The sequence below is a fragment of the Myxine glutinosa genome, chromosome 12 (genome assembly GCF_964187855.1).
Source record: "Myxine glutinosa chromosome 12, kmMyxGlut1.1, whole genome shotgun sequence".
Taxonomy (NCBI): Eukaryota; Metazoa; Chordata; class Myxini; order Myxiniformes; family Myxinidae; genus Myxine; species Myxine glutinosa.
In genome coordinates, this window is record NC_136272.1 from 31,011,352 (window position 1) to 31,039,226 (window position 27,875).

At 41.6% G+C, this 27,875-nt stretch overlaps 1 protein-coding gene across 1 annotated transcript in view; it reads right to left on the bottom strand.

Annotated features, from left to right (window-relative positions):
- The window catches only part of LOC137438002 (protein FAM117B), a 162,015-nt gene that overhangs the window by 42,664 nt on the left and 91,476 nt on the right, over positions 1–27,875 (bottom strand). Inside the window, exon 4 of the mRNA XM_068132842.2 lies at positions 13,834–13,950. Coding sequence (XP_067988943.1) covers positions 13,834–13,950 — 117 coding nt within the window. The remainder of the gene's footprint in view (positions 1–13,833; positions 13,951–27,875) is intronic.

Genomic DNA, 27,875 nt, shown 5'->3' on the forward strand with positions numbered 1-27,875 from the left:
CTAACCCGATAACATGACGCTGACAAAATGTGCATAAATTATACAGGCGACACTTGTTGCTGACAGGTTATGCAGCAATTGCTGTGGTGAGACTCAATCTGTGCCTTGCTTCCTAGTCAAGTTAGGGGGTTCAATCTGTGTGTATATATATATTGGTTCACGAGTTATCAAACAGAGTCACCACTATATTCGTCATGGGTGTGTGTCTGTCTGTCTGTCCGCAGCATAACAACCCGATGATATCATCCGATCTGGATGAAACTTGGGTGGGAGGTTGATATCATGATCGAGTTGTGTCCTGCTTAGAGTGGGTGTATTGCGCCCATTGTGGGCGAAACCACGCCCAAAAAGATGTCTTTTTTGGTGGTAATCGAGTTCAAGCTACATCTTCTCTGAAGGGTTTGGTGGAATCTGACAGGGGTTTCGATATTTGGTTAGGCCAATGTCATGTATCTAGCCCCACGAAGCTCGATTTTTCATTTTCGCCCCAAGGTCAAGGTCACAAGGTCACGAAATTTAGAAAAGTCGATTTTTGATGGTTTTATTACATTGTTCACTTCCTGATAGGGTGAAATGTCGTACATGATCTTATATTATCACATACATCATGAAATACAAGTTTTCCAACAAATTTCAGAATCTTCGACCTTTGAAGGTCGCAAAGGTCAAATTTTCAAAGTTGTCGGAATCGAACCACATTTTCGGTATTGTGTAGCTAACTAGTCTCATAACAGATAATACATTCCTATTTATATATTTTCAATGTCGGTTTTGACCTTTGTCATTGAATACCACTCGCTCGTGAACTATCGTCGTCTCCTGACTTGTGTGTGTGTGTGTGTGTGTGTGTGTGTGTGTGTGTGTGTGTGTGTGTGTGTGTGTGTGTGTGTGTGTGTGTGTGTGTGTGTGAGTGTGTGTGTATATATATATATATATATATATATATATATATATATATATATATACATATATATATAAATATATATATATAAATAAATATATATATATATACATATATATATATATATATATATATATATATATATATATATATATATATATATATATATATATATATATATATATATACATACATATATATATATATAAATCCATTTTGAGTTCTCCAGCCTTTAATGAGCAAATAAATAACTGCTCAACGTTTCGATCAGCAACACGGATAAACGTGCATCCACTGACCTTTCTCAAGAGTAAAGCAAAACAACTCTATACCCTCCCTTATATAAGGGAAAAGGGGGGTGGGGACACAGAAACCACCAATCAATGCCCTTCTGGAACAACTGTCCCCACCCCCATTTTATATATATATATATATATACACAGTCACGTGAAAAAGTAAGGACACCCCATGTAAAGTTTTGACTTTTTCAACATATTTCAACATACAGCTATTTGATCTTCATTTCAACAATATTGATAGATAAAGGTGATATAATATAACAAATATCAAGAAATATTTACATTTTGTAGTCCATTGTATAATTTAAATAAACATAAATGCAAATTTCGCATGTGGAAAAAGTAAGTACACCCCGACATTTATCACTACTTCAAATACCTAAAATTAGAATCAGGTGCACCAGCTCAGGTGCAAATGATTAGAACATCGTCAGAGAGGATCTTGGAGGAACCTGTCTTATTTAAACCTCAGACATTTAGTTTGGTTTGCTCTTTGTTGTTGAAGTGTGCGGCGTCACCATGCCTCGATCAAAAGAGCTCTCTGAGGCCTTCAGAAAGAAGGTTATAGATGCCTACGAGTCTGGGAAGGGATTTAAAAACATCTCCAAACAATTTGAAATCAATCATTCGACTGTCCGGAAGATCATCTACAAGAAGAGAAGATTCCAAACAACTGCCAACTTGTTCAGGCCAGGCCACCCCAGCAAGTTCAGCCCGAGAGCAGACCGCAAGATGCTGAAAGAAGTCTCGAAGAACCCCAGAATGTAATCACGGGACCGACAGGTAGCTCTTGCCACTGTTGATGTCAAAGTGCACGAGTCTACCATTAGAAAGAGGCTGCACAAATTTGATCTACATGGGAGGTGTGCCAGGAGGAAACCTTTGCTGTCCAGAAAGAACATCAGGGCAAGACCAAAGTTTGCCAATTAACACCTCGGCAAAGACGAGCACTTCTGGAACAATGTGCTCTGGACAGATGAGTCAAAAGTAGAGCTATTTGGCCACAGTACCAGAAGACATGTTTGGCGAAAACCAAAGACAGCATTTGCCCACAAGAACCTGATACCAACTGTAAAGCATGGTGGTGGAAATATTATGGTTTGGGGCAGCTTTGCTGCATCAGGGCTTGGGCAGCTCACCATCATAGAATCCACTATGAATTCTTCATTGTACCAGAGGGTGCTTGAGAATAATGTGAGGCCATCTGTCGGAAAGTTGAAGCTCAACCGAAGGTGGACCTTGCAACATGACAATGACCCTAAACATACCAGTAAATCCACCAAGGAATGACTAAAAAGAAAGAAATGGATGGTTCTGGAATGGCCAAGTCAAAGCCCGGATCTAAATCTCATCGAGATGTTGTGGGGGGATTTGAAACGAGCTGTGCATGCAAGAAACCCCTCAAACATCGCAGCTGAAATAACTCTGCATGGAGGAGAGGGCAAAAATTTCTCCCAGTCGATGTCAGAGACTGGTAGACAGTTATAAGAAACGCTGACTTGAGGTTGTTTCTGCCAAAGGGGGCAATACCATCGATTCGAGCCAAGGGTGCACTTACTTTTTCACATGCGAAATTTGCATTTATGTTTATTTAAATTATACAATGGACTACAAAATGTAAATAAAAACCACCTTTAGAGGCCATTTTTCCCCGCAAAGCGGGGGTTGGCCTTTTTCGGGGACCGTGGTTGTTGTTGTTTTTTGGTCCCCTTTTTGAAGCAATGTTTTACGGCCGGATGCCCTTCCTGCCGCCAACCCTTTTTGTCACCAAATTATACAATGGACATCAAAATGTAAATGTTTCATGATATTTGTTATATTATATCACCTTTATCTATCAATATTGTTGAAATGAAGATCAAATAGCTGTATGTTGAAACAGTCAAAACTTTACATGGGGTGTACTTACTTTTTCACTTGACTGTATAAATATATATACTAGCTTAGCTCGGCTCGCTACGCTCGCCTCACCACACGTCGTTACTGAGGAACAGGCTTATTTTAGGTGAGGTTAATGTCTGTACCTGAGTTGCTGTGTTATCATGATTTACACCAATCATAAGACAAACAATTTTTTTGCACAAATGTATTTGTAGTGTTTGTGATATTACATTTTTATAAGCAATTTAGGTTGAAAAAAACATGAATTCAAAAAAGAACCCCTCAGCACATACATACAGGAGGGGTAGGTGCAGACTGGAAGTTTGGGACGATTACACCTCACCACCACGCAATTCAAAACACCTCACCACCACGTAATTCAAAACACCTCACCACCACGTAATTCAAAACATCTCACCACCACGTAATTCAAAACACCTCACCACCACGTAATTCAAAACACCTCATGACTACGTAATTCAAAACACCTCACGACCACATAATTCAAAACACCTCACCACCACGTAATTCAAAACACCTCACGACCACGTAATTCAAAACACCTCACGACCACGTAATTCAAAACACCTCACGACCATGTAATTGAAAACACCTCACGCCCACGTAATTTAAAACCTCACGCCCACGTAATTAAAAACACCTCACCACCACGTAATTCAAAACACCTCACCACCATGTCATGTAAAAGCACCTCACCACCAAGTAATTTAAAACACGTCACCACCACGTGATTCAAAACCACCACCACGTTATTAAAAACACTGCACAACCACGGAAACAAAAGTTTCAGGGAGTAGTTCAGTGACAACAGACACTGCCCAGATATGTAGATATATAGATAAATGACTGTACCTGAGTTGCTGTGTTGTCATGGTTTACACCAATCATAATTCAAACAATCATAATGCTAAATGCACAAATGCATTTGTAATATACGTGATATTGCATTTGATAAACAATTGAAGTTGAAAACTTAAGTTGAAAAAAAAAAATTTTCCCCCAAAAATTCACAAAAAATAAAATAAATAAATATTGGAAAATTTGTCAAGAAATACCCTGAGGACATACCGACGGGAGACATAGGTGCATACCAGAAGTTTGGTACGATTTCACAAAAGTTTGAGGGAGTTGTTCAGTGACTACACAAGACAAGACAAGACAACACAGACACTGCACAGATATATACGTATATACATATACAGTGAATTTCTTGTTTCCACAGAATCTTGTTTCTCAGTCTGAGAGTCCTTCAGGTGCTTTTTTGCAAACTCCAAGCGGCCTTTCATGTGTCTTTCACTGAGGAGAGGCTGCCGTCTGGCCACTCTGCCATAAAGCCCAGATCGGTGGTGTTGCAGTGATGATTGTCCTTCTGGAAGTTTCTCCCATCTCCACACAGGATCTCTGGAGCTCAGCCAGAGTGACGGGGTCTTGGTCACCTCTCTTACCGAGGCCCTTCTCCCCCAATTGCTCAGTTTGGCCGGGCGGCCAGCTGTAGGAAGAGTCCTGGTTGTTCCAAACTTCTTCCATTTAAGAATTATGGAGGCCACTGTGCTCTTGGGAACCTTCAATGCAGCAGAGATTTTTTTGTAGGCTTCCCCAGATCTGTGCCTCGACACAATCCTGTCTCTGAGCTCTGCAGGCAGTTCCTTCGACCTCATGGCTTGGTTTTTGCTCTGATATGCATCGTCAGCTGTGAGACCTTATATAGACAGGTGTGTGCCTTTCCAAATCATGTCCAATCAATTGAATTTACCACAGGTGGACTCCAATCAAGGTGTAGAAACATCTCAAAGATGATCAAGAGAAATGGGAGGCACCTGAGCTAAATTTCAAGTGTCATAGCAAAGGGTCTGAATACTTATGTCAATGTGATATTTCAGTTTTTTCTTTTTAATAAATTTGCAAAACTTTCTAAAATCCTGTTTTCTCTTTGTCATTATGGGGTATTGAATGTAGATTGATGAGGGAAAAAATGAATTTAAACGATTTCAGCACAAGGCTGCAACATAACAAAATGTGAAAAAAGTGAAGGGGTCTGAATACTTTCTGAATGCACTGTATATATATATATATATATATATATAAAAAAACATAATTTGAGTTTATTTTCCAACTACCACTGAGAGAGAAGGCCATGTGTTTGGCCATCTTTCTGGAATTTTCAGACAAATTTTCGCAAGTGTAAAAGAAAAAGGAAATCATTTGCAGTCATTTGCAGGAACTCCTCAGGTCTTCTTACTTTTTTCCATAGTTAATCATTTCTGTAATCTCAACTGTGTAGCAGTATGGAAACTCTCAACCAGTATATTGAGCAAACTAGTTTGTGATGCCTGTGATGGAGGACATGCCCAGGGTGAACGACCAGGAGAAGATGTTATGGACTTTCCATTGTTGAAAAGGTGGACACTTCTTCCTAAGTGGTTAAAAATCCTTCCAATCATTATTGCATTGATCGAAACATTTATTGTTGCATTTAAAATAAATTATATATTTATCCGCTTATGAACACGAGACAGGTTGCAGCTCCATCGTTAATGACCAGACTTGTATGGAAGAAAAGCAAAATGAAGAACGCATTCTGATGTCGTCGTTATTCATAGGTGGGAGCCGGGTTGACCAGAAATGAACCGACGTTTTAACACAGCTGTATTTAAATGTTTCCATAATGGCGTCGGTTTGTGCAAAAAGGGGAGTACAAAAGCACAGAAAATTTGATGCAGGCCCCTGTAGGATGAGGCAGGGATCTGCACAATATGGTCTGAGTACCAGCAAACAATGGCCTGCTTGTGTTTTTGAGGGACTGTGGGATCTTGGAATGCCCATAAGAAAATGCTCGCACATGGGACACTGGGCTTAATATCTCTCACTGATGATGCGACACCCTGCCTATAAAACAATAGTATGTTACTTCATATTCAGCCTGGTAATACAGGCCAGACGTGACAACTCAAAGGCGAGTATCCTGCCTCTGAGCTCTACTCAGCCCACGCATTTCAAGAATAACTTCAATCCAGATCTCGCCTCTCACAAACACAAACACCCAACTCCATACATGTTGGACAAAACATTATAATCTTGCAAAATCACTAACCGACATGCGGTTTTGCCTGTTTCCTTCAGCCAAATGCACAGAACCTCACATCGAGCCAATGGTGCAACAATTCCCTTTTTTGCTCAAACAATTGTTGGAGAATTGTTGAGGGATATTGTCTTAAACATTTGTAAATTTTCACCAACTTTCAGGACATCTGGCAGATAAAGAAAGCCATCTTTTGCAGCCAGGCCAGAAAATGAGAGCACACACCATATGATAGTACTCTTTTTTTTGTCTTCTTGCCACTATTTTGGCAATATTCACAGCCTTGCTGCCAAACATGAAATCCAAAACACAGGCTCTTTGCTCGAGTGGAAACGCACATGAGCAAACTGAAAGGCAGAGCGAGATCTAACAAAGCCAATGGTCATGTCCGAGTTTAACTGTACCCATTTAAAATGGGTTCAGTTGAGGCTTCTCCCATGATGAAACCGAGTCTCTGGGCCTATCACTTTCACATCACAGATGGTGATCTCTGTCTTCCACCACCTTATTTTTGGTCTTGCACCCTTTGCTCTTTCCGTGCTTTGTCCCCCATTCCATCCAGGTTTCTGCAGGCCTTCACAGTCTGTCAGTAACCCCCTTCTGGTGAAACTCGCAAATTCCACACACACTTGTTACATTAGCTCCTTATTCCGCCCCCCACACACACACACCTGTGGAACCAACTTCCTCAAGTCTCTTCAATCTCACGCTTCTATCCAGGGCTTTAAGACAGCTGATCATCATCTCCAACATCCACAACCATGATATTTTCTTACCCCTCCCACCCCCACCTTAAAACCTCCGCAAACCCACCTCTTTCTGGGTGTCTAGTTTATCCTTCTACCTCTGACTGATACTTTGCGGCTGTATATCCATCTTGCCACTCCCAACCGCCCCCCCCCCCTCCCCAGTGTCCTCCCTTCGCTCTCATTCTTCACATCCCTTATCCCTCCAAGTCTCCCTCCATTTTATCCCTCAACCCTGCTGCTTGGTGTCCCCCTCCTACCACCTATCCTCTTTCTACTGCTATTGTCGTTCTGTTAGGTCATGGTCCGTTTTGTGTTCTACCTCCTCCACAAGCTTCAACACTGCAGACAAAAAGAAAAAGGAAAAGCTTTATGGATGGACCCATTTAAAGATAACGATCATGTTCCGAGTTTAATTGGACCCATTTAAACCCCAAATCTCACTCCTCTCTTACTCTGAAACAAAGAAAGCAGCGCAGTCTCGAATGATCGTCCCATCTCCCATTATCCCGCCCTCATCAGTTAAAACTTCTAAAAAATTCCCAAGAAGTAATGATGGTTGCTATGAGGTGAAATCTTTTGTATATTTTTCCAGAAATCAAGGCTCGTAGAAGAACGGAATGGCAAAGGCTGGTGGGTCAACAGGAGGGCACAGCAGAACAGGTGGAGAAAAAAGAAAGACTGCATAGCTGCATTACAGGATGAGAAGGGGCGTAACCAGAAAGACAAAAGGTTAGAGTCAGCAAGTTTAGAAAGCTCCGGAAGGGGTGTGGGAGATACTGTGATATGACCATAGGGGCAGCAGTCTCGTAGGACGAAAGAGAGAGAGAAGAGCACGAGATGTCAAGGAGTTGATTCTACGGACGAGAGAAAAGTGGGATTTTGGAATGGAGGTTTGACCTAGCTGACATTTGACCCACACCTATGCGAACGACAACGAGAGAAAAGTGGGATTTTGGAATGGAGGTTTGACCTAGCTGACATTTGACCCACACCTATGGGGCTAGGGTTAATAAGACCCAGATATCAAATACTCATGTATTTAAAGGCTGCAGACTTTTTTTTTCTTTCTTTTTTTTGTATACAAGATCGAGGCTCGTGAAAGAGCTAACATTAATCACACAAAAAGTCAAACCGACACATGAAACACAAAAAATAAGGGGAGCGGTAGACAAGATGGGGAGAGAGGGGGAAGGACACAAACACAACATTTGAGAGCAGGGACATCGGGAGAAATGTGGGAGGGGGAGGGCTTGGGGGGAGGTGGGAGAGGTATAAAACATGAACACTGCAAGGACTTCCAGGAAAGAAGATGGAATTTCAAAAACAAAAAAGTGTATCTGAGGTGAATTAGCGGGGGTAGAAAAGATCAAGGTTTTGGATGGGGGAAGATAAGAGATGGTGGTGAACAGCTGTTTTAAAGACCTGGAGGGAGGAGTGGGATTGAAGGGAGTGGGGGAGTTTGTTCCAGAGGTGGGAGAAAAGGGGAATGAAAGAGTGAAGGTGAGCAGAGAGCCGAGATTTCTTTAAAAAACTGGTGAAAAAGTTGTACAAACGCACCGAGACATGCACAGCACAAGCACACAATGCTCGAGGGCATTTTCGATGAGCTTTCAATGACAAATCAGTGAAAGGAAGAACATGGAAGATGAGAGTTGGTGTGATGAGTGGAGGTTGGAGGTTGGAGGGGGTCAGCGGGAGACATGCTGGAAGCCATCTCATTCCAAAAAAAAAAGCAAAATCAAGGTTGCAATCAGAAATGCCATTCGAAAACTCCTTACAACAACATCACAACTGATCACAAGTCTGATAATAGCTATCCTCTCCCTCCCCTCGGGGATGCGAAGTCAACATGATCAATGTCAATCGGTAAAAGTAGGTGGGGTAAGAGACGTGGGTGTGGGAGGAAATGCAAGCAGAAAAACACCCAGACGAGTAAATTACACTTGCATTGTAAAGGCACTCTGGTAAAACTACTGGTCGAAAACCAATGCTTTCTTGTCAACATGGCCCACAACTCTCGACGAGTGGTCCACTAGCAACTACTTAGAGCAACACAGCAAGTTAAAAACAGCAAAACAAAGAGAGCAGGAATAAATAAATTAAGGCAACTGTAGTCGAGGGTTTTGAAACGATGCAACAATGCATCGGAATAATGCATCAGCTCTTGCAGGTGCATCGAGAACATCAATTGCTTTACGCACATCTCAAAAATTACTTAATTTACAATGAAAAATTTGAAAATAAAAAAATATATATATGATGAGTGATGACAATAAAAAGTTGTATTTTCAACTTTTTTCTTTGTTGGTTAAGATTTGTTGGATAATTTACAACTTTTTTCCCTGTTTGTTGTTGCTCTGACTCATCAAGCATATAATATATACATCCCAAAAAGATTAGGATTCACCAAAAAAAATTGTTGCAATAATCAATTGCACTTTTTTTTCTTCTTTTTTTTCTTGTATACAAGATCGAGGCTCGTGAAAGAGCTAACATTAATCACACAAAAGGTCAAACCGACACATAAAACACAAAAAATAAGGGGAGCGGTAGACAAGATGGGGAGAGAGGGGGAAGGACACAAACACAACATTTGAGAGCAGGGACATCGGGAGAAATGTGGGAGGGGGAGGGCTTGGGAGGAGGTGGGAGAGTATAAAACATGAACACTGCAAGGACTTCCTGGAAAGAAGTTGGAATTTCAAAAAAAAGTGTATCTGGGGTGAATTAGCGGGGGTAGAAAAGATCACGGTTTTGGATGGGGGAAGATAAGAGATGGTGGTGAACAGCTGTTTTAAATACCTGGAGGGAGGAGTGGGATTGAAGGGAGTGGGGGAGTTTGTTCCAGAGGTGGGAGAAAAGGGGACTGAAAGAGTGAAGGTGAGCAGAGAGCCTCGATTTTGGCAGTTTAACCATAAGAGGGTTGTGCAGGCAGATCTTGTGCGACCTGAAGGAATATTAGGGGGACAGAGCACAGAGAGAGCTGGGGGAGCAAGGCCGGAGAGGAGTCGGTAGAAGACAGAAAGACCACCAACCTGCCTGCGGTGAGTGAGTGAGTGAAAGGCCCTCGGAGTTAGCTTCATCGCAGGAGATTCCAATGATTCTGAAAGCTTTGGTTTCAACAGCGTGAAGCCGAGCTAGGTGTGAGGCAGGAGCACCGGCCCAGAGGGGGGAACAGTATTCCATTGAGCTGTGGATGAAAGCCTTGTATGTGGTGAGGCCCTAAACTTTTGGACCTAACCTTTTCAAGTACGTCTTGTACTTCTTTGCTGTTCACCTTAAACCTTTGAAAATGTTGGCAGGAATGATTGGGCGTTATGAAGCGGAAGAAAAAGTTAAAGTTGACAGGCATTACTAATCTGAATCAAGTCGTTTGAACAAAAACCTGCAACTCACCTTGGGGCAGTTTTTGTTGGGTTGGGCCTGTTTTTTTGTTATTGTTACAACTCAATGTTTCTTTTTCAATACAGAGTTGAAGCTCAAGGAAGAGTCAAATGACATGCTGAGATTACAAACAGTGGAGAACGGTGGTTGGGATCATGCCTGTTGGGCATGTGTAGGTCAAACCATGATTGGGAGGAAAAGGCAGGTGTACAAAACAGGGTTATAGCAAAAATAAAATAAACAAGACGTCATGTGGAGCACGATACTTGCAAAATCCGCCCCCCCACCCCCTCCCCTAGAATTTTTTTTCCATTGATACAGCAAATTGTCCATTTCATTAAGATTAAAATTGACAATCTTGATCAAAGCTCGGGTCAATAGGAAGAAAAGTGACGATTTTTCAGATGAAAAATGATGATTTTGGAAGGTTGACCTCGAGTTGACTTTTGACCTCAAAAATAGTTGGTTTCCCTATTTAGTGACTCAATGTGCAAATGCTGTTCAATTTTCAAGTAAATCAGATGAAAATTGACAGTTTTCAGATGAAAAGTGATGATTTTGGAGGTTTGACCTTGAGTTGACCTTTGACCTTTTGACCTCAAAAATAGTATGTTTCCAAATTTAGTGACTCAATATGCAAATGCTGTTCAATTTTCAAGTCAATCGGTTGAGAAATGACGGCTTTTTAGATGAAAATCGATGTAAAAAATTTGACCTCGAGTTGACCTTTGACCTCAAAAAATACTTCATTTCCCAATTTAGTGACGCGATATACAAATGCTATTCAATTTTCAAGTCAATCTGATTTAAAATGGCGATTTAAAAAATTTAACCTCCAGATGACCTTTGACATTAAAATCAATGGGCTTCTCAATTGGGACGACTCTATACGACTTGGTAAAGTTTTGTGACGATCGGTTTGGAATTGTGACCTGTAGGCCGGTGACAAACAAACAGACGGAACCACAAACGCAAACGACCAATATATTTGAAAAATCTTCGATTTTGCAAGTAATAATTATATATATATTTTAAAAGAACTGACTGCACCAAGAGGACTGTACAGGCCTGCATCCAGAAGGATGGCTTCAATGAAAGACAATGGATAAGAACAGGAAATGAAATGTGATGCCAGTGAGATGCAACTTTCAAGCAAGAGAGAATAATACGTACAGTAAGCAATTCCACATGCAGGAAAAAAAAAGTGCAGTGTCCTGGCTTTGGAATGTTAAGAAGTGGGTTAGCAGAATAACGCATTCATCCTGGTAGGGTAGGAGAAGAGTAGGCCGACAGGATGGCCTAGACGTATGCACACTAAGCTGTCTAGTCTGGGATTGAATCCCGACCCAGCTATAAACGATCATGCCGGTGGTTTTATCAACGTGTGTGCCGCCCCTTGGATGAACGTGAACGGGAATCCCGTCTGCCAGCATTCGTTAAAGATTCCATGGTGTCCCAAATTCCTGCTCTAACCAGCAGAGAGGGCATTGCATCAACGGCATCCACCCAGCAGCCGAGTGCTGCATACGAATGAAGGAGGATAACTAATGGTCGAGATGTCAGAGTACAAGATAAGACGTGCGGTGAGAGAAAGACCAGAAGGCTCCGAACCTGTCTGCAATAACGGACCAGCAAGCCCTGTGCTTTCGGCTTTCAATGAGTGGTGAAAAGATTCTCAGATTTGGATTGTTAGAAGATCCGCAAGTTGGGATTCAGGAGCGCTGGCTCACAGCTAAGAGCTAAACTCCATTGCAATATGAATAAATACTTTTAAAGCTGGAATGGGTTCAAAGGTTTCCGATGAAGTGCACAACCCGACTATTAATGGGCCCAGTCTGCCTGGCTTTGTAAGCCACCTTAAAAGAAAAAAGAAAAAAGGAAGTCCCTCCCACAGATCTCCCGATGTCCCTGCTCTTAAATGTTGTGGTTGTGTGCTTCCCCTTCTCTCCCCATCTTGTCTTCCGCTCCCTCTTTTTGTGTGTTTTGTTTGTCTGGTTGATTTGTTTGTGAAATAGATGTTAGCTCTTTCACGAGCCTCGATTCAGTATACAAAAAAAAAAAAAAGGTACCCCATGCTGAGGCATCAGAGTTCAATGTTGAGATCTTCAAAGGGATGATTCCCAGAAGTGAATCGGTGGATTAGCACGTTGCTTCTTGATGCCATCAGCAATTATGGATTCAATTACTTTACTTATGGTTGGAGGCAGGCCAACCAGTCTGTACTTGGGTAGATCTGCCCTGTGTCTCGGAATGATGCTGAACCCCTTTATATGGGATCCTGCCCATTATAAAGAGCCTATTGAAATGGACATATCAGGAGATAAGAAGAACCCTTGTTCAAAATGGAGGGCAATGCCTACAAATTGGAAGTTTGAAAAGAAATTACATTATTTTGCATTTAGCTGTGGCAAATAATCGCATTCAAGACATGTTCAAACCAACTTAAATACCTGCTGCTCACACAATCTGAAAGCAGGTACATGTAAAGCAGGTACTTACAGATAATAAATTTTAGGTGTGGAACATTTTTGTTTTCTGACGCATAGAAAACTGCAAATTAACCAAAGAAGCTGATATTGGAAAGCTTTGGAAATTTGGAACTTCGTAAAATGGGAATATTGGAAACTGAAAAGATAAAGAAAAGCTGAAAAATACATTGTCTGAGCCCATAACTGAGCTGACACAGACACAGACATAGACACCGACACAAACGCACCAGTTGACGAGACAAACACTTAACACACCCACTGGTCTTGGCGGAAGTGCTGTCAATGCCGTCACTTCCCGGGGTACTCTGGGTACCAGTGACATCATAACAATGGTGCCACCTTTCTCACCGCATTCAGTGGGTCACTTCCTCAACAGGAATTTCCTCCTCCCCATGGATGCCAGCCGATGGGGGAATGTCTGTGCTCTGTTCCATTAAATGCTGAACGTCAAGCACGTAAGCAGCACGTACCGGTACCATTTTTCTCAGATATTTTTCTCAAATATTTAAAAAGAAATTAAATATGAATTCAATCAATGACTTTGAAACTAACTTGAACATATTAAGCAGTCCAAGGAGACACTCGCCCGGTGCATTACAAGGAAGAATAATATTACATGTACCACGCGGGGCATGAACAAAATCTCAAAATCGATTCCTGCTGGATTGGCACTTAATTTTCAGGCAATCAGCTTCATTAAAGAGGCCTGAACGGCAAAGTGATGACACAGATGAAGCATTGGTCATTCACGTTCACCCACATCAGTCATGCATCCTTCACTCGTTTAATGGAGTAGTTGTTTGGTGGATAAATTGCAGCCAAAGTTGATGTGTATCACGTGTGTGTTATGCAACACAAGTCATTGTTCATTTAAAATGTGAAAAATTTGAACTTTAACATGGAATGAAAACATTGATGCTCTGATGAAAGAGTGCTTACAGAGGGTTCATATAACAATGTAGAGGCCTGTGGCAAGAGATGTAGTGCAGATGAGATGCGACAGCAAGGGAAGCGACTTGGTGGAGCTTACCTGCTGCTGGACGCTAGGTGGTGGGGCTCGGTGCATGGGCGACTGCGGTGGCTCCCGGTCGGCGCCATGCTTCCCTCCCTGCTTGGTGCGTTGCAGCTGTTGCCGCATCTTTGCTATCTGAACCGCACACAGGAAACATGTAGAGCACATGCTGTCAAGCCTCTGCTGGAAATGCACACCATGCGATCAGGCTTCCACCAGGCATGCATAACAAGTGGGGGAGCACAAGCATTCAAATGGACAATGGTGGATTCAATATGTTAAAGGAATTTGTTTGTGGAACAAAGATGAGAATAAAGTTTTTGTTTGCTATGAGGAACTCTACCCACAAGCTGGTCACATGTCAAGTTTTGGCCTTTACTTCGTACTTAATTGCCTAAATGACAGTCAAAACACGTTAAAATGTTAGATCATGGATATCGATCTCTTTTTCACCATCGCCATGTTACAATGCAACATGGAAATGCTGAAAACATTGAAAGAGAAACATTTTATACCACATAAAAGTATTACGGAATTCAACATTGTATGGTACCCAAAATGAGACGGCAGAAGAACATGTAGCAGACATGTGAGACAAATAATATTTTGACTGTAAGCAAAGCATCATTTTGGTTATGGCACAGCACTCAAGAACATCTCCATAATTAGCCATCGATACGGTAGACAGGAATAGAGAGCAGTTTAAAACAAGTAAATAAAAGGATACAACATTAAAAGAAAAACAATATCAAAGTGGAAACTACAGCAAAGTCGATGGCACGACATTGCAAATCCCCACACTTCCCACCTAAAGCAAAGTTGAAATTTGGCAAAATGTTCCACCAGGAATGACCAAATATCTAATTTTGCGTAAAAGTCTTGTTTTTACCCATGTGATCCGATGTCCCTCCTGGGGCATTTACTGAGGGAGGTTAAAGACAAAATATTGCTACATATTTCATGCGCACCCCAATGTTGATTGCATACACCAAATGTCATTTAAAAAAAAAAGTTTTAAAATGTGCTCATTACATTGTTTGGTATTTGACCTTTTGACTCAACAACCCACAACCCCAAAATGACACACACTGCTCTCGCACCTTGCCACGTGGTGATCATAACTACCAAGGATTGGTGAATTTCTGAAAAACCGTTTAGGTCTTTTGGAGATAGCGTGAGGCTAACCCCCGCTCTAGCAGGGAAAATGGCCTTAAAATGCATGTTGTTGTTGTTGGAGATAGCGTGACAGACAGACAGACACACAGGACGAGTTACAATTCACACATAATATAAAGTGTGGGGATAGAAATAAATAAATAAATAATAAAACATTCCTCAGCCTTTCCAGGGCTGAGGACTAATCAATCTCCTTCCACTGAACCTCCAAATTAGATCATATCATATTGAATCAAATAACATTTAATTTAAACCAAATCAATGTTGTCGGTTGAATGAAAGAGGATGGACTTATTGATTCTCAATATTCTTCATTTCCCCTACCAAGTACAACAACAACAACAACAACAACAACAACAACAACAACAACAGACATTTTAAGGCCAGTTTCCCTGCTAGATCCTTGCAGTCCCCATGACAATCTTCTCCATCTTGCCCTATTTTCTGCATCTCCCCTTGTTAACCCCCTTGCCTGCATTTCTTCTTCCACCACCTTTAGCCAAGTCTTTCTCGGTCTTCGCCCGTCCTCTACTTCCTTTTACATTCATTTCCATCACTCTTCTCAACCAGTCACTTTCATCCTTCCTCAACACGTGACCAAACCATCTCAACCTGTTTCTCGTCACAGCATCCATCACAGGCTCTATTCCCATCATTTTTCACAATTCAGCATTTGTCTTCCTCTCTCTCAACGATACTCCGCACATCCACCGAACCATTCGCATTTCCACCCTTTCCAGCCTTCGTTGCTGCTCTACATTCATTACCCATGTCTCGCTCCCATAAATCATAACACTTCTCACACATGCAGCATACACCTTTCCCTTCAGCTTCAACGACACTCCCTTCCTCGTCAGCACGCCACTCAGTTCCCGAAACTTCTTCCATGCACATCTCACTCTAGCAACCATTGCCAAGTCTGATCCACTAACTATAGTTATTTCCCCTACTAACCATAGTCTACTATAACTCTATCTCTATAAATGATCATTTTCGGTTCTAAAGAAGGGTTGGGAGAGGGAGGCCTTCAGTTTGTATTCCCAAGCCATGACACCTGGTCAAGGACTTTCTCGGGTGATATTTTGAAGCCTGATAAGTAGTTTGACTTCCTTACCACAAAACATTATGCAACAGATTTGGTCGGCAGCACCTGTAAGCCATTCACCACATTGCCAGAAAAAGGAAAACTGTTTTGAAAGGAAAGGGAAAATGTGGTGTTACATACTGTATACTGTATACACTGCTAAATACCACAAAAAAAATGCAGCTATGGGCACATTTTAATGAAACTTTTTTTATGCAATCAACATTGGGGGATGCATGAAATATGGAATGATTTTTTGGATTTGACCCCTGGTTCATGCCCCAGAGGTGGCGACTTAGGGTAACGGGTCAAAACAGAAGATTTCTTTTTAAGTCAAAATTTGGGTCATCCCTGGTGAAACGCTTTGCCATCTTTCAACCTTGCTTTAGATGGTAAGCATGGGGATTTGCGATGGCATGCCATCGACTTTGCTATCGTTTTAATTTTTTCCAAGACCAAACAAAACAAACAAAGAACAGCATATCTACGATCACCCATATACAAACTTGATGCCATTAGGAACAAGGAAAATACAGTACATCTTCTTCATCATCATCAACATCTGTCCAACTTCTGTCCTGGAAGTCCTTGGTGTCCTTGTGTTTTATACTTCTCCAACTTCTGTCCTGGAAGTCCTTGGTGTCCTTGTGTTTTATACTTCTCCCACCCCCCCCCCCCTTTCCCACGCCTCCTCCCCCCAAGCCCTCTCCCTCCCACACTTCTCCCTGCTCTCGAATGTTGTGGTTGTGTGCTTCCCCTTCTCTCCCCATCTTGTCTTCCGCTCCCTCTTTTTATATATTTTGTTTGTCTGGTTGATTTGTTTGTGAAGTAAATGCCAGCTCTTTCACGAGCCTCGATTCAGTATACTACAAAAAAAAAAAAAAAAAAAAAAAAAACATTCCAGTGGAAGCTGTTTAAAAGGTAGTTTTAAAAGCAACCTCGTTTCTCTTTTTCCACAATCAGAAGGCCTGCATTGTGCCAGGAAGAGATGGAGAATGGTGAACAGATAACGTCCAGACTTCAAAAACAAAGCGAAGTATTTCAAAGAGATTCCACGAGTACTTCAATTTTCTTATCCACCTTTATTTGTCCCAAAATGACTAATTTATATGCAAATCTCAATGTGCCCATCGCCTTTTGCTCGAAACATTTTTTTCAGAACACGACAAGGCTAAGCTGGTCTTAAAATACAAGATTTTGAGTGGTGAAGCCATTTCAATATTTGGCTATATCCGTCCACCAAAAAATGAAGAAGAACCTTCTAACCCACCATGTTTAATTCTAAAGGGTAATCTTAAAGGGTAATTTTAAAAGGTTCTAAAGGGTAATCTTAAAGGGTAATCCTAAAGGGTAATCCTAATGGGGAAATCTAAAGGGCAATTCTAAAGGGTAATACTAAAGCGTAATTCTAAAGGGTAATTCTAAAGGGTAATCCTGGAGGGTTCTGAAGGGTTTCGTTTGTTTCTAGGCTTTGCTTAGTTCATATTTAAAATGCCAAATTGAACCACTTCCTTCAGACATTGGTGTGATTTTTTTTTTTTTAAGGTCGCAAAAATAAATGAACACACAAACAAACTTGTGACAAACTTTCCTTTCATCAAGACAAACACATTAATGTCCAGGCGCCAAGCATCACTCACAGCCAACAAGTGAGTGCAAATTACCTCCCACTTATTACAAAGCACAAATAAACCTAGATGGTAAGTTCGCCTGGATTACAAAGAAATCGTATACAGGTCCAGTGGGCTTACAGTGAAAAAGAGAGACTTGCATGGAAGCATTATTGAAACTTGTTTAGGATTATGAAGAGAACCAATTTATCACAGAGTAGGGTTTACATATTGATGAATAATCAGGAAAGATGAGAAAAATGACCCTGTGATAGAGCCTCCAAGCTGACTAGGCCAAGTTCAATCCCTTACAGGGCCACGATGAACTAGGGTGTTGTATTAACAAGCAAACTGACCTCAAAAAGCAAGTGAAAGCTACTCCTTAATCTTTGTCTCCCTTTCACTGTACATGCTTGGCTGGCTCCAAGAAATTTCATACAGCGCAGCACCTTCATTTCCGGAGCCAACGACAAAACTCATTTCATCCTCCTCAACCACACCCATGACACACCCCCACATTCCCTTTACTGTCTCATCAGGAACAAGTAAAGATGAACCTGACCAAACCCTGAAAAAATAAATAATTAAATAAAATACGGTACAAAGGCTGACAGAAACAGGCTTTAAAAACTACTTCTGTTTGGTTTACATTATAGACATGTCTCAGGCCAAGAAGCAGGTTGAACAGATGTTCACTCTCGGACTAAATGCAAACAATTGAGAATATATATATATATATATATATATATATATATATATAATGTAGAATTGTAACATCTTCATAATCTTCCAGAATGCCATTTTACCACGTTTGGTACAGGAATTTGTAAAGTGCACTTAACCATTTCAACAACTCGTCTAAGCTCATCACAATCATCAACTCGAGTTCATAGAACACGATACCCCACACTGTGTAACTTCACTTTTAATAAAATAATGATTTTAAGGATCGTTAAAAAAAATATAAAAAATCCCAACGTTTAGTGCTATTGAAGTAGTCCAGAAGCATTCCTGAACAGTACCCTTATACACAACCCAATTAAACCTTTATTTAAATTGAAGTACTGAAAAACTGGAGGTTCTTGGAAGTATTATTGTATTCTACAGTCTGCAAGCATGATTTACATTCGAATAAAGTTTTTAAAACGTATAAATAAAAAATAATTCCAGGTTTTACCACCATTTTACCCAGTGTCTATTAAAGTACACTATCTAACATGTCACATTAGTCATGTCCTTTATAACACCCTTAAAACTAAGTTGTATGTCTGGAATGATTATTAATTTTGTATGATTGTCAGGCAGTCAGACAGAATGAAAAAAAAATTCTCATTCCTCTTTGCACATGTGTGGCCATGTGGGGCCTTTGCACATGTTTGCACTTTGCATCTTGAACATGAAAAACAAAAATTCTCATTCTCTTTGCACGTGTGGCCGGCATGATTTCTAAGTCAAAGTACGAGAAAATGACACTCGTCTTATTATTCATGTTAAAACCAGAGTACACCAGAAAAATCACAATACAGAATAAAATTTAATCAAAACCATCCGTCCATAACTTTTTGAGATATTCTGCTATATGTCGTTTTTGGCCCTATCTCCCAATGGTGAACAATCACTTAAAAAATTATACGAGCCAGATCTGGATCTTCACCAAAATGGAATCGATTCTTCCTTGTCATACACACAACCTGTCCACCAAGATTCGTCTGAATCCGTCCACAACTTTTTGAGATATCTTGTTCACAAACAAACAAACAAGAAGACGTCATGCGGAGCACGATACTTGCAAAATCCACCCCCCCACCCCCAAGAAAAAATATTCCATTGATACAGCAAATTGTCCATTTCATCAAGATTTAAATTGACAATCTTGATCAAAGCTCGGGACAACAGGAAGAGAAGTGACGATTTTTCAGATGAAAAATGATTTTGTAAGGTTGACCTTGAGTTGACCTTTGACCTTTTGACCTTAAAAATAGTTAGTTTCCCTATTTAGTGACACAATGTGCAAATGCTGTTCAATTTTCAAGTCAATCAGATGAAAATTGAGGATTTAAAAAACTTGGCCTATGTTGACCTCAAAAATAGTTGGTGGTTGAATTCAGTGACCATATATGTAAATCCTCTTAGAATTCCAAGTCAATCAAATGAAAATTGGTGATTTTAGAAATTCGGCCTATGTTGACCTTTTGGCCTACGTTGACCTCAAAAATACTTGGTGGTTGAATTCAGTGACCAGATATGCAAGTTCTCTTCAAATTTCAATTCAATCGGATGAAAATTGAGGATTTTAGAAATTTGGCCTATGTTGACCTTTTGGCCTACGTTGACCTCAAAAATACTTGGTGGTTGAATTCAGTGACCAGATATGCAAGTCCTCTTAGAATTCCAAGTCAATCAAATGAAAATTGGTGATTTTAGAAATTCGGCCTATGTTGACCTTTTGGCCTAGGTTGACCTCAAAAATACTTGGTGGTTGAATTCAGTGACCAGATATGCAAGTTCTCTTCAAATTTCAATTCAATCGGATGAAAATTGAGGATTTTAGAAATTCGGCCTATGTTGACCTTTTGGCCTACGTTGACCTCAAAAATACTTGGTGGTTGAATTCAGTGACCAGATATGCAAGTTCTCTTCAAATTTCAATTCAATCGGATGAAAATTGAGGATTTTAGAAATTTGGCCTATGTTGACCTTTTGGCCTATGTTGACCTCAAATATACTTGGTGGTTGAATTCAGTGACCAGATATGCAAGTCCTCTTCAAATTTCAAGTCAATCGGATGAAAATTGAGGATTTTAGAAATTCGGCAAAGTTGGTGACCTTTGGCCTATGTTGACCTTTTGACCTTTTGACCCCAAAAACAATAGGCTTCTCAATTCGGACGACCTATACAACTTGGTGAAGTTTCATGACGATCGGTTTAGAATTGTGACCTGTAGGCCGGTGCCAAACAAACAGACAGACAGACAGACAGACAGAACCACAAACGCAACCGACCAATATACTTGAAAAATCTTCGATTTTGCAAGTAACAAGAGAAAAATGACCACAATGTGGTCACCAGCTGCGACGTGTAGAATCATGAGGATATCCGTTGCAATATGTGCTACCAAATTCGACCAGTCATTAAATTATACGCATGCACTAGCGTCTTTTTGTCTTTCAGTTCTGGTCTTGTCCTTTGTTTTGCGTGCAACATGCTTCATCAACTGATTGCATATAATGTATGGACGATTGAAAACGGTCGTTTTTACGGCAGTAGCAGCAACCCTGAGATGTCTTCTACGTTTAACCAACAGCTTCGAAATAAAACCAAAGAGCTCTTCATTTATCATATAAAGAGCTCTTTGGTTCTCCTTAATCTTTTGGGACTTCGTCAAGACAGGTCAATCTTTTGGGACTGCCACTGGTAATATGTAACCCAGTGCTACCTGCTGCACAGTTGGTTGTGGTCGTCAGCGACTAAAACGACATCTCACTGGTTTTGCTAGTGGGGAAGGTGACCGACACCCTGCCAGAACTAAAAACAATATTGACAAAGGGCAGATGAGCTCCTGAAGGGAGCCAACGATCATCCAGTAAGGAGATGGTGTCTCCTCAAAAACACCCATCCAAATTTGACATGATTCATACCAAAGACTTTAAAAATGGTAAAGGCTGCTTCCTCGCTTGATGTTCAGCATTTAAAAGCACAGAGCATGGAAAACCCATCAGTTTGGGGAGGAGGAAATGCCCCTCTGAGTGCACTGAGAAAAGCGGCGCCATTGTTATGAGGTCGATGGTACCCAGAGTAACCCCAGAGGTGACGGCAGTGAAATCACTTCTCCCAGGCTCAGTGGGTGTGTTAAGTTTGTTTGTCTCATCAGTATGTCAGTGTGTGTATGTATGTATGTATGTATGTATGTATGTATGTATGTATGTATGTATGTATGTATGTATGTATGTACAGTGCCTGCAGAAATTATTCATGCCCCTTGACTTTTTTCACATTTTGTTTAAACATTTCCCAGTGTGTACCCTGGTCAGAATAGGTACACCGTATCCCTGCGTGTCGTAAGAGCCGACTAAGAGGGTTGGCGTCAGGAAGGGCATCCGGCCATAAAAACATTGCCTCAAAAAGAGAACCATGACAATCGCAAGTACGTATGGGCAGGGTGCAGCCCGAAGTGGAGATCGGTTTCTGAGGTTTGGGACATGGAATGTGGGGACAATGACAGGGAGATCAGGAGAAGTGGTGGAAGTATTGGTCAGAAGAAGAGTGGACATATGTTGTGTGCAAGAGACGAGATGGAAGGGAAGTGGTGTGAGAATGGTGAAGGGTAGGCAGGGACAGAAATACAAGTTTGTGTGGCAAGGGTGCCCGGAGGGCGTGAATGGTGTTGGTGTCCTGTTTTCTGAGGAGTTTGTAGACAGTGTGGTGAGTGTGACTAGAGTGAGTGATAGGTTGATGATGGTGAAAATGATGATTGGAAAGCTCTTGGTGAACGTCATCTCGGGATATGCTCCGCAGGTTGGTCGAAGCGATGAAGAGAAGGACAAGTTCTGGTGTGCGATAGAGAAGCTGATGGAAAACGTGAAAGATGAGGAAGTTGTTGTGGTGGGAGGAGACCTGAATGGACATGTGGGAAGGAGTATGGATGGTTTTGAGGGAGTTCATGGGGGTTACGGATATGGTGTGAGAAATGGAGAAGGTGAAAGGATTTTGGAGTTTGCTGATGGAGCTGATTTGTTGATTTGTAATACTCAGTTCCAGAAAGAGGACAATAAGCTTGTTACATACACGTCAGGTGGGTCGACGACAACCGTTGACTACCTGATGGTGCGTCGGCGAGATAGGGGGCACCTCCGGGACACAAAGGTGATCCTGGGGGAGGAGGCTGTTTCACAGCACCACTTGGTTGTCTGCGACATAAGGGTGAAAGGTGCGAGGAGAGCTCGGCGGGTGAAGTACCAACCGAGAATGAAGGTGTGGAGGTTGAAAGAGGTGACAGTAAGGGAGGCATTAAAAGAGAGGCTGAGTAGGGTAGAGGATGATGTGGTTGAGCTTGAAAGTGGTTGGATGTCAATGAAAGCTAGTCTGTTGGGAGCCGTTGGTGAGGTATGTGGATGGACAAAAGGACCACCGAGGCACTCGGAAACATGGTGGTGGGATGTTGAGGTTGGAAAGAGGATTGACGAGAAGAGGAAGAAGTTCAAAGAGTGGCAGAAGGCGAAGGGTACGGGAGCAGAAACAGCAGAGCATGAAAGTTATAAGGCAGCCAGGAAGGCTGCAAAGAAAGAGGTAGCAAAGGCGCAGGAGGCATGTAGGAAAATGTTCGGAGAACGCTTGGATTCGGAAGAGGGTCAGAAAGCAGTATTCAGGATTGCAAAGCACATAGCGAAAGAGAGGTGTGATGTGATGGGGGTGAGTTGCTTGAAGGATGAAGTGGGACAAATTGTTGTCGACCCAGATGGAATTAAAGGAAGATGGAAAAGATACGTATATGGAAATGCTGTTGAATACAGAGAATGAATGGGATGGCAACATCGAGAGTAACCCAGTTTTAGGACCGGCAGAGAAGATAACTGAGAAGGAAGTTGAGGAAGCGATTAAAGCAATGAAGAGTGGAAAAGCGGGAGGGCCGACGGGAGTTGTGGGAGATATGTTGAAGGCAGCAGGAAGTTGGGGTGTGAAGAGAATGACAGAGATCTGTAATCTGGTGGTGAAAGAAGGCCGCATTCCAGTGGATTGGGAACTGAGTACCCTCGTCCCTCTATACAAGGGGAAAGGTGACCCTCTGGAGTGTGGCTCGTACCGAGCGATAAAGTTATTGGAGCATGGAATGAAGGTATTGGAAAGGGTGTTGGAGAGGAGGATAAGGAAGAAAGTGAAGATCGACGAAATGCAGTTTGGATTTATGCCAGGAAGAGGAACGACAGATGCGCTTTTCATTGTGAGGCAGTTGCAGGAGAAGTACATGGATAAGAGGAAGAAGTTGTTTTTTGGGTTTGTTGATCTGGAGAAAGCATTCGATAGGGTTCCACGCAAAGTATTGACATGGGCATTGAGGAAGTTAGGAGTGGAGGAATGGTTGATCAGAGTAGTGATGGCAATGTACAAAAGAGCACGCACAGCTGTAAGGACGAAGGACTGGAACAGTGGTGAGTTTGAGGTGAAGGTGGAAGTGCATCAGGGGTCGGTACTAAGTCCACTACTATTTGTAGCTGTGATGGAGGTGCTGGCTCAGACCGTAAAGGAGGGTTTACCGTGGGAGTTGTTGTATGCAGATGATCTGGTGTTGATTACAGAAAGTATGGATGGACTGAAGGAAAAGATGAACAAGTGGAAGGAATGTATGGAGACAAAAGGTCTGAAGGTGAATATCGGAAAGACAAAGGTGATGGCAAGTGGTAAAGCATGTGGTGAGGTGGAAAGAACTGGGAAGTGGCCGTGTGCTGTGTGCAGGAAGGGTGTCGGAGTGAACTCCATTCAATGTACAATGTGTGCTGAGTGGGTTCATCAAAAATGTAGTGGTCTGAGAGGGTCATTAACCAGTGTGGCAGCTACATTCAAATGTAAGGTGTGCACAGAGGGAGCTGCAGATGGAGGAAATGTTGAGTTGGATCTTGGAGACGGCGTGAAGCTGGAAGGTGTGAAAACATTTTGCTACCTCGGAGACATGCTGAATGGAGAAGGTGGATCAGACTCGGCAACGGTTGCTCGAGTGAGATGTGCATGGAAGAAGTTTCGGGAACTGAGTGGCGTGCTGATGAGGAGGAGAGTGTCGCTGAAGCTGAAGGGAAAGGTGTATGCTGCATGTGTGAGAAGTGTTATGATTTATGGGAGCGAGACATGGGTAATGAACGTAGAGCAGCAACGAAGGCTGGAAAGGGTGGAAATGCGAATGGTTCGATGGATGTGCGGAGTATCGTTGAGAGAGAGGAAGACAAATGATGAATTGCGAAAGATGATGGGAATATTGCCTGTGATTGATGCTGTGAAGAGGAACAGTTTGAGATGGTTTGGTCATGTATTGAGGAAGGATGAAAGTGACTGGTTGAGAAGAGTGATGGAAGTTAATGTAGAAGGAAGTAGAGGACGGGGAAGACCGAGAAAGACTTGGCTAAAGATGGTGGAAGAAGAAATGCGGGCAAGGGGGTTAACAAGGAGAGATGCAGAAAATAGGGCAAAATGGAGAAGATCGTCATGGGGACCGCAAGGCTAACCCCCGCTCTAGCAGGGAACATGGCCTTAAAATGCATGTTGTTGTTAAAGCCTGAATTTGATAGGTATTACATTTAAAAAATTGCCACTGATCTACACATAAAACCCCATAATGTCAAAGTGAAATTTCCTTTAGAGGATTTTTTTTTTTACAAAATAACTAAAAATTAAAAACTGAAATTTCTTGACTCAATAAAAAGAAAACCCCTTTGCTATGACACTCCAAATTGAGCTCAGGTACATACAGTCACGTGGAAAAGTAAGTACACCCCATGTAAAGTTTTGACTTTTTCAACATATTTCAACATACAGCTATTTGATCTTCATTTCAACAATATTGATAGATAAAGGTGATATAATATAACAAATATCAGGAAACATTTACATTTTGGAGTCCATTGTATAATTTAAATAAACATAAATGCAAATTTCGCATGTGGAAAAAGTAAGTACACCCTTGGCTCTAATAGGTGGTATTGCCCCCTTTGGCAGAAACAACCTCAAGTCGGCGTTTCTTATAACTGTCTACCAGTCTCTGACATCGACGGAGAAATTTTTGCCCACTCCTCCATGCAGAATTCTTTCAGCTGTGCATTGTTTGAGGGGTTTCTTGCATGCACAGCTCGTTTCAAATCCCCCCACATCTCGATGGGATTTAGATCCGGGCTTTGACGGCCATTGCAGAACCCCCCATTTCTTTCTTTTCAGCCATTCCTTGGTGGATTTACTGGTATGTTTAGGGTCATTTTCATGTTGCAAGGTCCACCTTCGGTTGAGCTTCAACTTTCCGACAGATGGCCTCACATTATGCTCAAGCACGCTCTGGTACAATGAAGAATTCATAGTGGATTCTATGATGGTGAGCTGTCCAGGCCCTGATGCAGCAAAGCTGCCCCAAACCATAATATTTCCACCACCATGCTTTACAGTTGGTATCAGGTTCTTGTGGTCAAATGCTGTCTTTGGTTTTTGCCAAACATGTCTTCTGGTACTGTGGCCAAATAGCTCTACCTTTGACTCATCTGCCCAGAGCACATTGTTCCAGAAGTGCTGGTCTTTGCCAAGGTATTCATTGGCAAACTTTCGTCTTGCCCTGATGTTCTTTCTGGACAGCAAATGTTTTCTCCTGGCACACCTCCCATGTAGATCAAATTTGTGCAGCCTCTTTCTCATGGTAGACTCGTGAACTTTGACATCAACAGTGGCAAGAGCTCCCTGTAGGTCCCGTGATGACATTCTGGGGTTCTTCGAGACTTCTTTCAGCATCTTGCGGTCTGCTCTCGGCGGAACTTGCTGGGGCGGCCAGGCCTGAACAAGTTGGCAGTTGTTTGGAATCTTCTCCACTTGTAGATGATCTTCCGGACAGTCGAATGATTGATTTCAAATTGTTTGGAGATCTTTTTAAATCCCTTCCCAGACTCGTAGGCATCTATAACCTTCTTTCTGAAGGCCTCAGAGAGCTCTTTTGATCTAGGCATGGTGATGCCGCACACTTCAACAACAAAGAGCAAACCAAACTAAATGTCTGAGGTTTAAATAAGATAGGTTCCTCCAAGATCCTCTCTAACGATGGTCTAATCATTTGCACCTGAGCTGGTGCACCTGATTCTAATTTTAGGTATTTGAAGTAGTGATAAATGTTGGGGTGTACTTACTTTTTCCACATGCGAAATTTGCATTTATGTTTATTTAAATTATACAATGGACTACAAAATGTAAATGTTTCATGATATTTGTTATATTATATCACCTTTATCTATCAATATTGTTGAAATGAAGATCAAATAGCTGTATGTTGAAATATGTTGAAAAAGTCAAAACTTTACATGGGGTGTACTTACCTTTTCACGTGACTGTATGTATGTGTGTGTGACTGTATGTATGTGTATGTGCATGTGCATGTGTGCGAGTTCCATTGAAGACTTAGATCATGAATTAAAAAAAAAAATGTTCAAACCAATGAACATTTAAAGCAGAATGAAGAAGTAGGGCACAGCATCCATCGAGTCCATTCTCGTGGATCATAGTGAGGGTCCATGCTTTGCTTGGATAAAGCATGACGGACCAATAACTGTTGCCATGAACAGTCGTTCCTTGATACGCCAAGAGTTTTGACTTCCATATTCTTAAAAATTTGTTGAAAGTTCTCCATGCAGCAGTTTTCCTTTGTTTTATATCCTGAGAAGTTGTATGAACTGCACACAGGAAACAAGACACTTTAAATCATTGACTGTCTCCAGTTTTATTCCATTGTTTGATAGGATTGAGACCTCGCTCGATTGGTTCATTGCTCTCACTTAGATTTTATGAGCATTAATTGTTAGCCCTATCTTGCTGGCACTTCTTTCAACTCTTGAGAAGTTTTAGCACTTGCTCAATTTCTTCCGACAATTCTTTCCTTCCTTTTGGCATATGACTCTGCATTGTGTGCACATCACCCCATCCCACTGACAGGAGGCAGATAACAGCTGCACCCTCTGCTGTTATGGAATTGATTAGATGCTGGTCTGATAAATGGAATGTGAATAAATCCTGGTCAATATCAGCATCCCACTGGTACCGTGAATGATTAACCACTGGCAGAGGTTTGGTCTCAAACTTGTAAGCATCACCCTCAGCCATGACCTCCAGATCTTTCCAGGTCTGACCTTATAGCAAAGCTGGCATCCAAAACCAGCTGCAGACTGGGCACCCTTCATCATTCCAAGAATTTCCTTTAAAAAAAAAAAATGAGACCTACTTAGCTTACAAGGCCTTTGTCCATAGCTCAATGGCGTACTGGTCCCCCTTAGGGCTCGGGCCCTAACATCCCCCTCCATCTCTGGGAATCTAAAACTCTCAACATTATTGGTATTCCACAATGAGGCTGAAGCACAAGGTCAGTTGGCTGTTGCTGTCATTAACATGACAGATTGGCATTTTGCTATTGATCTTGAGTGAATCTACAGTAAAAATATATATAAGTACCTCTTTTTTTTCC